This window comes from Gossypium hirsutum, chromosome A01 (genome assembly GCF_007990345.1).
Source record: "Gossypium hirsutum isolate 1008001.06 chromosome A01, Gossypium_hirsutum_v2.1, whole genome shotgun sequence".
Taxonomy (NCBI): Eukaryota; Viridiplantae; Streptophyta; class Magnoliopsida; order Malvales; family Malvaceae; genus Gossypium; species Gossypium hirsutum.
Genome location: NC_053424.1, coordinates 7,859,813 through 7,873,598, shown reverse-complemented (window position 1 = coordinate 7,873,598; position 13,786 = coordinate 7,859,813). Strand labels below are relative to the sequence as shown.

General features: G+C 41.1%; 1 protein-coding gene across 1 annotated transcript; it reads right to left on the bottom strand.

Annotated features, from left to right (window-relative positions):
- Positions 1 to 2,257: 2,257 nt before the first annotated feature.
- LOC107917243 (uncharacterized) lies at positions 2,258 to 4,366 on the bottom strand. Its single transcript, XM_016846615.2, has one exon. The coding sequence runs from the start codon at positions 4,364 to 4,366 to the stop codon at positions 2,258 to 2,260; it is 2,109 nt and encodes a 702-aa protein (XP_016702104.2).
- Between the last annotated feature and the right edge of the window lie 9,420 nt (positions 4,367 to 13,786).

Genomic DNA, 13,786 nt, shown 5'->3' with positions numbered 1-13,786 from the left:
CTGGTTCTGAGCAGCAACTGCAATCAGCAATCTGATTGTATCGAGTCTGGCTACTGGAGCAAATGTTTCCAAGTAGTCCAGACCATACCTTTGACTGAAGCCCTTCACAACTAGCCTGGCCTTTAGCTTGCTTAAACTTCCATCTGTATTGTGCTTCACTCGATAGACCCATTTTACACCAATGGTCTTTCTGTTGGCAGGCTTTTTAACCAACTCCCATGTATGGTTCTTCACAATCATGTTGATTTCATCAACCATAGCCTGTTACCAACTTTCATCTGCTTCAGCTTCTTCAAAACTACTAGGTTCTGCTATAGCAGCTTGTGCTCTTTCATAAATCTTATCTAGGGGCCTTGTGCCTCTCACAGGCGCATCATCAACATCCATTTCAGGACCAAGGTGCTCGAGTTCAGCTTGATTAGGCACCAGGTCTTCTGAAGCAGCTTCTGGTTTTGATTTTCATAAGGCTTGATCCACTTGGATCAGCAATCTGGCACTGTTTGTCCTTGAACACAACAGAATAGCCTTTCTCGAGCAATTAAGCTATGCTGAGAAGGTTTCTGTCAATCTCAGGCACCAAAAGCACATTTGGAATAATCTTGTTGCCTGTAGGAGTACTTATCAGCACCTCTCCTCTTCCTTCAGCCCTTATGAACTGACCATTTCCAACCTTGACCTTGGTTTTGCAACTTCTATCCAAGGTTTTAAACAAGGAGGCATCTGGTGACATGTGGTTAGTGCAACCACTGTCCAATAACCAGCCTTTTGAGCATTTCTTCTCAGCAGTTAAGCAAGACACAGCAAAGACCTGCTCTTCTTGGTCACTACTGTCCTCAGCTACCTGAGCTTCAACCTTTGGTTGTTGAAATTGGCTCTGCCTTGGCTTGGTTCTATTTTTGCAAACCCTTTTAACATGCCCTTTCTTCCTACAGTATTGGCATACTGCATCTGGCCTGAACCAGCATCTGCCTTCTGGATGACCTGGCCTTTTGCAATGTCTGCAGGGCTGGTCATTGCTCCTTGCAGCATCAGGCTTAGGTCTGCTTTTCCAAGGCTTTTTACCTCTAGGAGCATTGATGCTCGAGGCTTTTCTGGCCTTGACATTGAATGCACCTTCCTGGTTGTCTTCAGTTCTGCTAGCTCTCCTTTGTTCCTGAGCATAGAAGGTGTTGATTAGCTCAGTCAAAGAGATGGTAGCAAGATCTCTTGAGTCCTCTAGAGAGGATATCTTGGCCTCATATCTCTAAGGCAAAGTGGAGAGGACTTTCTCCACTATCCTTGCCTCATCAAAGTGCTCACCTAGGAGCCTTATACTGTTAACCACTGCCATGATTCTGTCTGCATACTGCTTCACTGTTTCTTCTTCCTTCATTTTCAGGTTCTCGAAATCCCTTCTCAAATTCAACAGCTGCTGTTGCCTTGTTCTCTCAGTGCCTTGAAACTCCTCCTTAAGCTTATCCCAGGCCTGTTTTGGAGTCTCACAGGCCATGATTCTGGTGAAGATGACATCTGACACACAGTTCTGGATGCAGGACATGGCTTTGTGCCTTTTGGTCCTCTCATCAGCATGTTGCCTGATCTGAGCTACTGTGGGATTAGCCCTCAGTGGTGCTGGCTCAACATCTGTGTTGACAACTTCCCACAGATCGAAGGCCTGTAGGTAAGTCTTCATCTTGACCAGCCATATGTGAAAGCCTTCTCCATTGAAGACTGGTGGGGCTGCTGGTGAAAATCCTGAAGAAGCCATCAGGTTCCTTGGTTTGAAGCAACAGGTCCACTAAGACAAGGGCTCTAGATACCAATTGTTGGTGCAAGAGGCAGCAACAAGCTAATTTCAGCTTGCTTAAACAGCAAGTCTCGAGGCTTGCAGCAGAAACAATCAAGGAAGAAAAAACTTACAATGGAAAACAGAAAAGAAAGAGAGAGATTTGAATGAAAATGAGTTGAATTTTCATTAACTTTTTAAGAAGGCATGATGCCAATACATATAAGGGATTACATTAGCAAAACAAACAAGTTACCACCTAATAACTTACCTAACACCACTAATTTGCCTAGTAACTTGGTAAACTTGTTTGAATACATAAACAGCTACCTAAACTTGTCATTCATCACTTAGTTACATCAAAATGCAGCTACCAACTAAGTTTGATCCTAACTAAATACAAAATATTCATTTAAAGAAACTAAATGAATAGCTTCAACTTGCTGCACCAATTTGTTGTTGAAGCACGTTCCCTGCATGCCACCTTTGCTGCTACATGGGAGCTGACTTCAACAATAAAGCTTCATAGTTAAGCACCAGAGGAATCAGTTGACCTAAGGCAAGGATCACAAGCATAACAAGCGAAGTAAAGGGGAGTCTATTCAGATGTCTTTTCGAATGATAGAGTTGAGGTCTCACAGATAGACATACAATTGTTTGACATATTACAACCAAGGCAATCTCAAGATCCATGGTCCAAATGGTATGCCTTGCTTGCTCCCTATTGTAAGCAACTGAAGACACATCTAGATGATCAAAGTATAGAAGATCAGATTTCTCCCGTATGCTTTTGATTTCCCCCCGAATATAACCTTCGTTCTCCAGCCCTTTTACTGGAGCAAATTGAAAGTTAAGAAGAATGCCACAGTCCATAGAATCATTTCCGAGCGGTTGGTCGAGCTTTCTGCAACCAATCATACACAAACCTCTAGTGTCAGCATCATAAATCCCTTCAGCAGTGATCTCCATTTTCTCATCAGGTACAATAGATGCATTATCGTCGTCAGTTAACTTCGAAGGAGTGTGCCATTTGATATCTATCCTGTAGCTAATATTGGCACGGTCCTGAGGTTCCCACCTTGTAGGCTTCGAGAAGTCATCACGGATAGAAGCAAAACTAAGACGGGCATGCATGTACAACTGACTATTCACGGTCAGAGCATTAGCAGAACCCCATCCAGTCCTTCCTTCAGAACTTTCAACCAACATGTTGAACTTCATCCCGATTGAATTGGGACTAGGATACCTTCGTCTCCTGTTTCTCCCAAGTTTCTTTTCCGGGCATAAATTCCTTACTCTGTAATGTTCAGTGTATTCATACTTTAAATCAGGAAGAGCATGCATGTGATTTTCAGTACTTCGAAACAGGATATTTTCAAAGTAACCTGAATCTTCCTCAGTTTTGTTGGTCCAAATTTGCCCCATTATGGTACTGGTCTCTTTGATAGACCATATCGTGGGGAACCTCAAGCTCAGCCTTGTTGTGCAATCTCCAACGTGAGCATTAGACCAAGAGTTTGCTATATCAAGAAACCGACAAAACAAAACATGCAACTGATTCTTCTTATCATCCCATATTCCTTCTCCAATCAATGTTTTGCTGGGATCGAAACGCTTGTCATGCATTGAATGCTTGATATTATCATCAAACTTTAAGAAAATCCGAACTCTCTTTAGAACACCCGTACAATTAATGGCACTTAAAGAGATAGAACTAGGCAAATTCGCAATCACCCCATCACCAGGGAGGCACTTCTTGCTGGATCTGCATCCTGTATACTGCAAATTAAATACATTTCTAAATACAAGGCTCGTGAACTTTGAACAAAAGGATCTTCCTTGCAGTACACTGTCTATTGGAAAATTCTCTTCGAAATCACTTTCGCCTGAAATTTCGTCATCGGAATCTCCGGACACAATAGTGAACTTGTAATTCAATTGTGGAGGCATCAATATGGAGATTGTTTCAAAATAATTGTTATCATTGCTAGGACTCAAACTCTCCAAAGTGCCAGTAATCAAAGTAGTAATGCTACTAGAAGTCTTGATATTATAAAGCTTAAGAACAGCTACAGGTGTAAGCAGAGTACCTTCTTTTAACAATGCAGAACCTGTTCCAACCATACAAAGTTCCCCTGAAGATTCGGACCAGAAGCCGTGGAGCTTTAAAATGAACGGGTTTGAATAATCAGCGACCACAGGTGGCACGCGAGGTGGAACTGAAATTTGTGATGACCCACTTCCGTATAAGACGCTTTCAAGAAGACCTTGGAGCTCAAACCTTCCTTCGATCATAAACATGCCATCGTTATCAGTTTGTCTCACTGCAGTGGTGTAAAAAGAGAATAAATTTGTATGACTGGTTATGTTTGCAGTAACAACTCTGAAATCTCCATCAGAGTAGTAGAAACCTGACTGGGATGGACCAAATGGACCAAACTCGTAAACGGGAGGTTTCGATTTGGGGACTGGCTCCGAAACAATTGAATAACAATGATCGGAGTAAGAGTGTGCAACAGATGAGACAGACTTCACTGAGAAACTAATGCAAAGAAGGGAAATTTGGAACGTACATAGCCATAGAAATATTGAATGTTTCATTGCCTTTGTAATTTGAAAGAAGGAACTATTCAGTTTTTGATGTGCAAATGAAGTTGTGGTACATATATCAGAAATGAATTTTGTTGAATTTGTCAATGTCAAGTTTCCAGCATACTTAATCAAAATATTTGTTTATTATAGAATGGATAAAGACTACATCAAAAGTCCAGAAAGTCATTGGAATCTCCCCGATTAGATATTTTTCTTTAACAGGCCTGCATTGTCTCTTTTCTGCTGGAAACTTATTAAATGTTGACATAATTTGTATAATAATAATTTATTATGTAAATGGACCGAACTCGTAAATGGGAGGTTTGGAATTGGGGCCTCACTTAGGAACAATCGGAGAACAATGATCGTACATAGCCATTGAAGTATTGAAGGTCTCATCGCCTATGTAATTTCAAAACAGGAACAAACAGTTTTTTGAAGTGTAAATGAAGTTGTGGTACATATATTAGAAATGAGTTTTGTTGAATTTGTCATTTATAAGTTTCTAGCTTCCAGAATCAAAATATTTGTTTATCATAGAATGGATAGAGACTGCATTGTCTCTTTTCTGCTGGAAACTTATTAAATGTTGACATAATTTGTATAATAATAAATGGAAGATGGAATATAAAGGGATGCAACTATAGGGTGTCTTTGGTGACAGTTCATACAGTGGGTCGAGAGGTGCAAATGGCGTTCACGGAAGATGAGAGGTTTAGGAATTGCTAGAGGGGAGAGGGGAAGAAGTTAGTTGATAATGTTGTTCTCTCTCTTCACGAGTTTTGGAGATTTATTCAAGGGAGATATGCGTAGGCCACATGTCTTTTCTTGGTTGGCAGGTTCACTTAGGATATGCAGTGTAGATTTCTGGTTAACTCAATGATGTAACTTGATGTGATGGAATTACAAAGCATGTTAATTATGAATGATAGGGGTCTCACTAGAGTGATTGAGCTTGGCATTACCTTAATCATGGACGAGCGTGGTGCTTGGCGGAGTATCTCTCTAATGGGATTTGATGGGATATTTAGCTGGATATGTCTTAACACTCTTGAATCAAAGTACATTTTTAGGTAACATTTTTTGAACCAAAAGCACAAGTTTCTTGGGGTACATACATAGTAGATAGACACTGACTGGGAAATACACACCAAATGAAGCACTAAACTTGTGAGGGACTTATGATTGGCCCACCGCTGGGATTTTTTCATAGCTTCTCCGCCATCTAAATCTCTTTGGAATAATGCAGCAACCACCAAATTGCTGTTGCAAGTAAATGATTGCAGCTAACAGCAAAACACCAATAAGGATAATGACATCCCATGCAGTGGAGAAAAAATCCTTTGCAGGGTTCGCGTAAATTGATGTTCCCTTGTATTCAACATAGCTGTGGTCACAGTGGAGATCATATGCATGCGGCAGCAACCGAACCAAACTGGTACCGATATAAAACGAGGGGCTAAGTGCATTTTCTCTAGAGCTCGAGAATATATTAAACAGTATTTGGGGCAAAAGGAAACCATCTGAGATTAAACCTGCATATGATTTCAGGTCATCCCAAGTCGAACGCTGCCAGTAGTCAACTGGACGAGTGGGAAGCAACACAGTGTCGCATCTATAGTTCGCCCTATCGGCAAGCAGAACAACGAATGCACCATAAAGATACAATGGTAGTGTGACAAGCAAGCTCATTTTCTCAGCAAACCATAGGCCTTTTCCGTTTCTGTCGTTCGATCTACTCAAAAATGCTTGCTGGAGAATATGGAGCTGCAACAAGAAAGCTACCATTGAAGTTATCCTTACGATTACCTCATTTACTTCGAGCCATCCGCCGGTTTGAAACAACACGGTACCCTGATCATTCTTTTGATGGAATAAGGCCTCATAGTTAAGCACCAGAGGAATCAGTTGGCCCAGGGTAAGGATCACAAGCATCACAAGTGAAGTAAAGGGGAGTCTATTTGGCTGCCTTTTCGAATGATAGAGCTGAGATCTCACAAATAGACATGCAAGTGTTTGAGATATTACAACCATGGCAATCTCAAGATCCATGGTCCAAATGGTATGCCTAGCTTGCTCCCTGCTGTAAGCAACAGAAGACACATCTAGAGGGTGAAAATAAAGAAGATCAGATTTCTCTCGTATGCTTCTGATTCTTCCCCGAATATACCGTTCGTTCTTGAACCCCTTTACTGGAGCAAATTGAAAGTTAAGAATAATGTCACAGTCCATAGAAGCATTTCCAAACTGATCAATCGATGAAATCTTTCTGCAGCCAACCATACACAAGCCTCCTGTGTCAGCATCATAAATCCCTTCAGCAGTGATCTCCATTTTCTCATCAAGTGCAATAGATGCACTACCTTCGTTAGTTAACTGTTGGAACAATGGCAGTAGCAACAAAGAGATTTGCAAGCAGAAGCAAGAGTAAACGAAGCAGAAAAGAAAAACAAGCAGAGCAGTAAGCAAGAAACTTGAATGTACAGCAAGAATTGTAACTGAACATTACCACTTTTCATTCAAAATTTTTGAAATAAAAAAGGAGTTACAATTTGTTCATTTGATAGTTACCTACTAATCTAACTGCCTCCACTAATTTACAACCAAAATAAGTTAAAGTCAAATACAAAATGAGCTGCCATATCAGCTTTTACATCAGCTATCTAATCACTAACTTAATCCTACTAACTATTAAAGCTAGTTACAATCAAACTGAACTAAATTACATCAAAACAAAACAGTAATGTCAGTTGCTTCATTTGGTCCAAAAACCATTCGTGCGCTCCAATCAAAATGAGCTGAGCTTGATAGCTGCTGGTCTCGACAGTTGCATGCTTCTGGCTCCATGTTGCATTGCAGTCCAGCTTTCAACACTCCTCCTTGGACTGTATGCAACACATTCCAATTGCACTTCTCAAAGATTCAAATCGTGCAGCCCCTAAAGGCTTGGTCATTATGTCAGCCAATTGTGCCCCTGAGCTGCAATGCACAAGGCTGACTTCCTTTGCTTGTTCAGCCTCTCTAACAAAATGCAGTTTGATTTTAAAATGCTTAGTCTTACCATGAAACACAGGGTTCTTAGCTATCGCAACTGCAGACTGATTATCCACCTAAATTTCAGTTGCTTCATCTTGAGTTTCATTAAGGTCATGAAGCAGCTTCCTTAGCCAAATGGCCTGATTAACTGTTCCTGCTACAGCAATGTACTCTGCTTCAGCTGTGGACTGAGCAACAGTTTGTTGCTTCTTTGAACTCCAACAAAACATGCCCGATCCAAGTGTGAAGAAGTATCCAGAGGTACTCTTCATGTCATCGAGGGATCCTGCCCAATCACTATCAGAGTAACCTTCTAATTTCAGTTCCTTCCCACTTTCAAACATTACACCAAAGTTAGCTGTGCCTTTGATGTATCTAAGGACCCTTTTTGCAGCTTTCAAATGTGCCTCATTGCAACAATGCATGAATCTCGATAACAGGCTAACACCAAACATGATGTCTGGCCTGGTTGCTGTTAGATACAACAGACAACCAACCAGGCTTCGATAATGCCTCTCATTAACCCTTTGCTGATCACCATTGCTGGTTAATTTTTCACCCTGTGCCACTGGTGTACTTACTGCTTTACAATTTTGCATGCAAAATTTGCCAAGAATCTTCAAGGCAAATGTTTGTTGGCTGATGAAGATGCCCCGATCAGACTGGTGAACTTCCATGCCAAGGAAGTAAGTCATGACCCCTAAATCTGTCATCTCAAACACTTGCTGCATTTGAATCTTGAACTCATCAATGAGCTCAACTTTGCTCCCTGTCACTAACAAGTCATCCACATACAAGGAGACAATCAGCAAGGTTTCAAATTCTGACCTCTTAACATACAGAGTAGGTTCACTAAGGCTCTTCACAAATCCAAGCTTGGTCAGATAAGCATCAACTCTGTCATACCAGGCCCTTGGTGCCTGTTTCAGGCCATAGAGGGTCTTTCTTAACTTGTACACTTTGTCTTCATGTCCAGCAACTTCAAAACCTTCAGGTTGCTCAATGAAGATCTCCTCCTTGAGAAAACCATTCAGGAATGCTGATTTGACATCCAATTGGTGAACTTTCCACTGCTTCTGAGCTGCTAAAGCAAATAGTAGCTTGATTGTGTCCAGTCTTGCCACTGGAGCAAAAGTCTCCAAGAAGTCCACACCATACTGCTGACTGTAACCCTTCACCACAAGCCTGGCCTTGTGCTTGTTCAGTGAGCCATCAGCATTGTACTTGGTCTGGTACACCCATTTAACCCCAATAACCTTCTTATTTTCTGGTCTGCTCACCAACTCCCATGTTTCATTTTTATTGATCATTTCCAGCTCAGCTTCCATAGCTTCCATCCAGCTTCTATCCTTGGCAGCCTCTTCAAAGTCTGAGGGCTCAATCACAGCAAAATTTGCACCTCTGATAGACATCAGCCAAAGTTCTGGTGCCCCTCACTGGTGTGTCATCTACAGCATTTTCACTTGGTTCCTCTTCTCTAGGCTCAGCAACCAAGTCCAACTGATCCATTTCAAATATGTTAGCTTCAGCACTATTCCAATTCCACACCTTTTCTTCATCAAATTTTACATCCCTGCTGACTAAGACTTTCTTTGCTATAGGATCATAACTCTATAGCCCTTCTTGTTGCTGCTATAGCCAACAAAGATTCCTGGAGTGGCCCTACTCTCGAGCTTGGTTCTCTTTTCCACTGGAACAAGAGCATAACACACACAACCAAACACTTTCAAGTGTGTTACTACAGGTTTAACTCTATGCCAAGCCTCATAAGGAGTCTTATCATTGACTGCTCTAGTTGGCAGTCTATTGAGCAGATACACTGAGGTGTTAACTACTTCAGCCCAAAACTGACTTGGAAGCTTGCCTTGAAACAAGAGGCACCTGGCCATGTTCAGCACAGTCCTATTCTTCCTCTCACAGACTCCATTCTGTTGAGGAGTATAGACTGTTGTGAGCTGATGATGAATCCCATCACTGTCACAGAGCTTTTGAAATCTTTCAGACACATATTCAGAGCCATTATCAGTCCTCAAAGCTCTAATTTTGCAGCCTGACTGATTTTCAGCATAAGCCTTGAATTTACAGAAGGCTTCAAACACTTCTGACTTTTGCCTCAAGAAGTAGACCCAGCACATCCTTGTTAAATCATCTATAAACAGGGCAAAGTACCTGTTCTCACTGATTGAAGGTGTTCTCATAGGACCACAAACATCAGAATGCACCAATTCGAGCTTGTTTTGAGCTCTCCAAGCACTGTCAGCAGGAAAAGGCAGTCTAGTCTGCTTACCAAGCTGACAAACCTCACAAACATTCCCACTAACCTCAACTTTTGAAATGCAATCAACCTAATTCAGCCTATGTAGCAGATCAAGCGATCTGAAATTGGCATGGCCTAGTCTCCTATGCCACAAGTCAGTGCTGTCAGCAAGGCTGGTATATGCCTTTCTTTCTACTTGGCTAACATCCAGCATGAAGCATCTATCGGTCATGGAGACTGAGATTAACTCTAGACCATTCATGTCTTGAACAGTACAGCAACCATCCTTAAAAACCAATGTATAGCCCTTTTCAACTATTTGGCCTACACTAAGCAAATTCTGGTCTAAGTCAGGTACAAAAAGCACATCTGAGATCAGCTTGTTACCTGAACCAGTGCTAACCAGCACACTGCCCTTGCCCTTAGCCTCAATCAGCTTGCCATCTCCAATTCTGATCCTAGAGTGGAAGCTTCTGTCTAAGCCCTTGAACAACTTCTCATCAGCTGCCATATGGTGTGAGCAGCCACTGTCTAGTAGCCAATCATTGCTGGTTTTTGTTGTGCCAACAAAATAGGTTGCTGTAAACACATGCTCCTCCTGAGCTTACATGTCCTCAGCTGGTCTAGCTTGTTGTAGAGCAGCCTCCCTTGGTTTGCCTTTGCACACCTTCTCTACATGACCAAACTGCTTGCACTTCCTGCACTGAATATTTGGCCTAAACCAGTAATATTTTTCTGAATGTGTTGTCTTCTTGCAGTGAACACATGGTGGAAACACCCTTTTTGCTTCATCTCTTCCTGACTTGGCCTTTCTATTGTGCCAAGGCTTCTTGCCTTTTGCACTCATTCTTGAGCCTTCACTGGCTTTAGCCTGGAAAGCAGCTTCAGGATTCTCCTCTTGCCTATTTGCCCTCCTTTGCTCAAGTGCATACAGGGAGTTTATCAGCTCAGACAATGAAATGGCTGATAAGTCCCTTGAGTCCTCAAGTGAAGAGATTTTAGACTCAAATTTCTCAGGGAGAGTTGTAATAACCTTTTCAACAACTCTGCTCTCTGTGAAGTCCACTCCCAGGAGCCTAATGCTGTTGACAATGGCCATTATCCTGTCTGAGTACTGCTTAATGGTCTCAGACTCCTTCATCCTCAAATTTTCAAAATCTCTCCTGAGGTTGATCACTTGCTGTTGCCTTGTCTTGTCAGTCCCCATGAACTCCTCCTTCAGCTTCTCCCAGGCCTGTTTTGGTGAGTCACAGGCCATGATACGAGTGAATATCACATCAGAGACTCCATTTTGCAAGCAGGCCATAGCCTTATGCTTCTTGGCTCGCTCCTCAGCATGCTGCCTCATCTGTGCAATGGTGGGATTGGCTCTCAATGGAGGTGGTTCAGCATCATTCTCAATCACACTCCAAAGATCGTGTGCCTGAAGATAAGTCTTCATTTTAACTGTCCAAATGTGATAGTTTTCTCCAGTGAACACTAGTGGAGGTGGTGAAGTGAAACTCATCTTGCTAGACTGAGTTTAAGTGCTTCGATCCTTTTTAGTTTTAAGCTTTGCTGTAGATTTTAAATTGAAATCAACAGAATGCAAGCAAAGGCCCCTCAAAGACTCGGGCTCATGATACCATTTGTTGGAACAATGGCAGCAGCAACAAAGAGATTTGCAAGCAGAAGCAAGAGTAAATGAAGCAGAAAAGAAAAACAAGCAGAGCAGCAAGCAAGAAACTTGAATGTACAGCAAGAATTGTAACTGAACATTACCACTTTTCATTCAAAATTTTTGAAATAAAAAAGGAGTTACAATTTGTTCATTTGATAGTTACCTACTAATCTAACTGCCTCCACTAATTTACAACCAAAATAAGTTAAAGTCAAATACAAAATGAGCTGCCATATCAGCTTTTACATCAGCTATCTAATCACTAACTTAATCCTACTAACTATTAAAGCTAGTTACAATCAAACTGAACTAAATTACATCAAAACAAAACAGCAATGTCAGTTGCTTCATTTGGTCCAAAAACCATTCGTGCGCTCCAAGCAAAATGAGCTGAGCTTGATAGCTGCTGGTCTCGACAGTTGCATGCTTCTGGCTCCATGTTGCATTGCAGTCCAGCTTTCAACATTAACTTCAGAGGATTGTGCCATTTGATGTCTATAATGTAGCTAATGTTGGCTCGGCCCTGAGGTTCCCACCTTGTAAGCCTCTCGAAGTCATCATTGATGGCAGCAAACATAAGGTGGGTGTGCATGTACAACTGATTATTCACGGTCAGAGCATCTGCAAAACCCCATCCAGTCCTTCCTTTTGAACTTTTAATCGATATGCTGAACCTCATCCCGAAAAATTTGGGACTAGGGTACCTTTGTCTCTTGTTTCTTGCAAGTTTCTTTTCCGTGCATAAATTACTTACTCTGTCAAGTTCTGTATATTCGTACTTTGATCTATAAAGAGTGTCAGGTCCGATTCTCAGTACTTCGAAACACAATTTTTTCAAAGTAACCTGAATCATCCACAGTTTTGTTGGTCTAAATTTGCCCCATTATGGTACTGGTCTCTTTGATTGACCAGATTGCAGGGAACCTCAAGCTCAACCTTGTTGTGCAATCCCCAACATGTGCATTAGACCAAGAGTTTGTGATGTCGAGAAACCGACAAAGCAAAACATGCAACTGATTCTTCTTATCATCCCATATTCCTTCTCCGATCAATGTTGTGTTGGGATCAAAACGCTTTTCATGCCTTGAAGGCTTGGTATTATCATCAAACGTTAGCAAAATCTGAACTCTCTTTAGAACATCCGAACAATCAACAACACTTAAAGATATAGAACCGGGCAAATTTGCAATCACCCCATCACGAGGGAGACACTTCTTGTTGGATCTGCACCCTGTATACTGCAAATTATATACATTTCTAAATACAAGGCTTGTGAACTTTGAACAAAAGGTTCTTCCTCGCAACACATCATATACCGGTAAATTCTTTTCGGGATCACTTTCATCGGAAAGCTCGTCAGTGGAATCTCCAGACACAAAGGTAAACTTGTAGTTCAATTGTGGGAACAACAATATGGAGATTGGTTCAAAATAATTACTATCATTGCTAGGACTCAAACTCTCCAAAGTGCCAGTAATCAAACTAGTAATGCTACTTGAAGTCTTGATATTATGAAGCTTAAGAACAGCTGCAGGTGTAAGCAGAGTACCTTCTTTCAAGTATGAAGAACCTGTTCCAACCATACAAAGTTCCCCCAAAGATTCGTACCAGAAGCCGTGCAGCTTCAAAATAAACGGATTTTTATAATCAGCAACCGTAGGCAGTACGTGAGGTGTGGAAACTGAACCTTTTGATGATCCATTTCCGTATAAGAGGCTTTGTAAAACAAATGGACTTTGGAGCTCGAAGCTTCCTTCAATCATAAACACACCATCTTTATCTGTTTGGCTCACCGCAGTGGTGTAAAACGAGAATGAATTTGTATGCCTGGTTATGTTTGAACTAACAACTCTGAAATCTCCATCAGAGTAGTAAAAACCAGATTGGGATGGACCAAATGAAGCGAACTCGTAACCGGGAGGTTCGGAGTTGGGGACTGGCTCGGGGACAATTGAAAAACAATGATCAGAGTAAGAGTGTAGAACAGATGAGACAGGCTTCACTGAGAAATTAAAGCAAAGAAAGGAAATTTTGAGTGTACATAGCCATAGACACATTGAAGGTTTCATTGCCTCTGTAATTCCAAAGAAGGAACAATCAGTTTTTTTATGTGTGAATGATTTTTCGTTGTTGTTGAATTTGTCATTTTCAAGTTTACATATATTATATAGTTGAAGCATCCAAAACCGAAATGTTTGTTTATTAGAGATTGGACAAAGACTGCATGTGGAGACAATTTGCTACAAACATTTTTCTAATTTCTGAAACTGATATGCATATATGCCGAGAAGGTATCATTGGAATTGATTAGAAAGCAACTTATTAAATGTTGACAAAATTGTATAATAATAATAATGGAAAATGACAATATTTTCTCTAGCTCATCCTAAATTACTTGCATTCGCAAACGAGAAACATAAATCATTTATAAATTTAGATTTTTTTTTATTTTTTAATGTAAGAAGTGAGTCTAGTA

Excerpts from the sequence above, each read along its gene's own strand:
- LOC107917243 (XM_016846615.2), bottom strand. The coding sequence starts at position 4,366 with ATGAAACATTCAATATTTCTATGGCTATGTACGTTCCAAATTTCCCTT.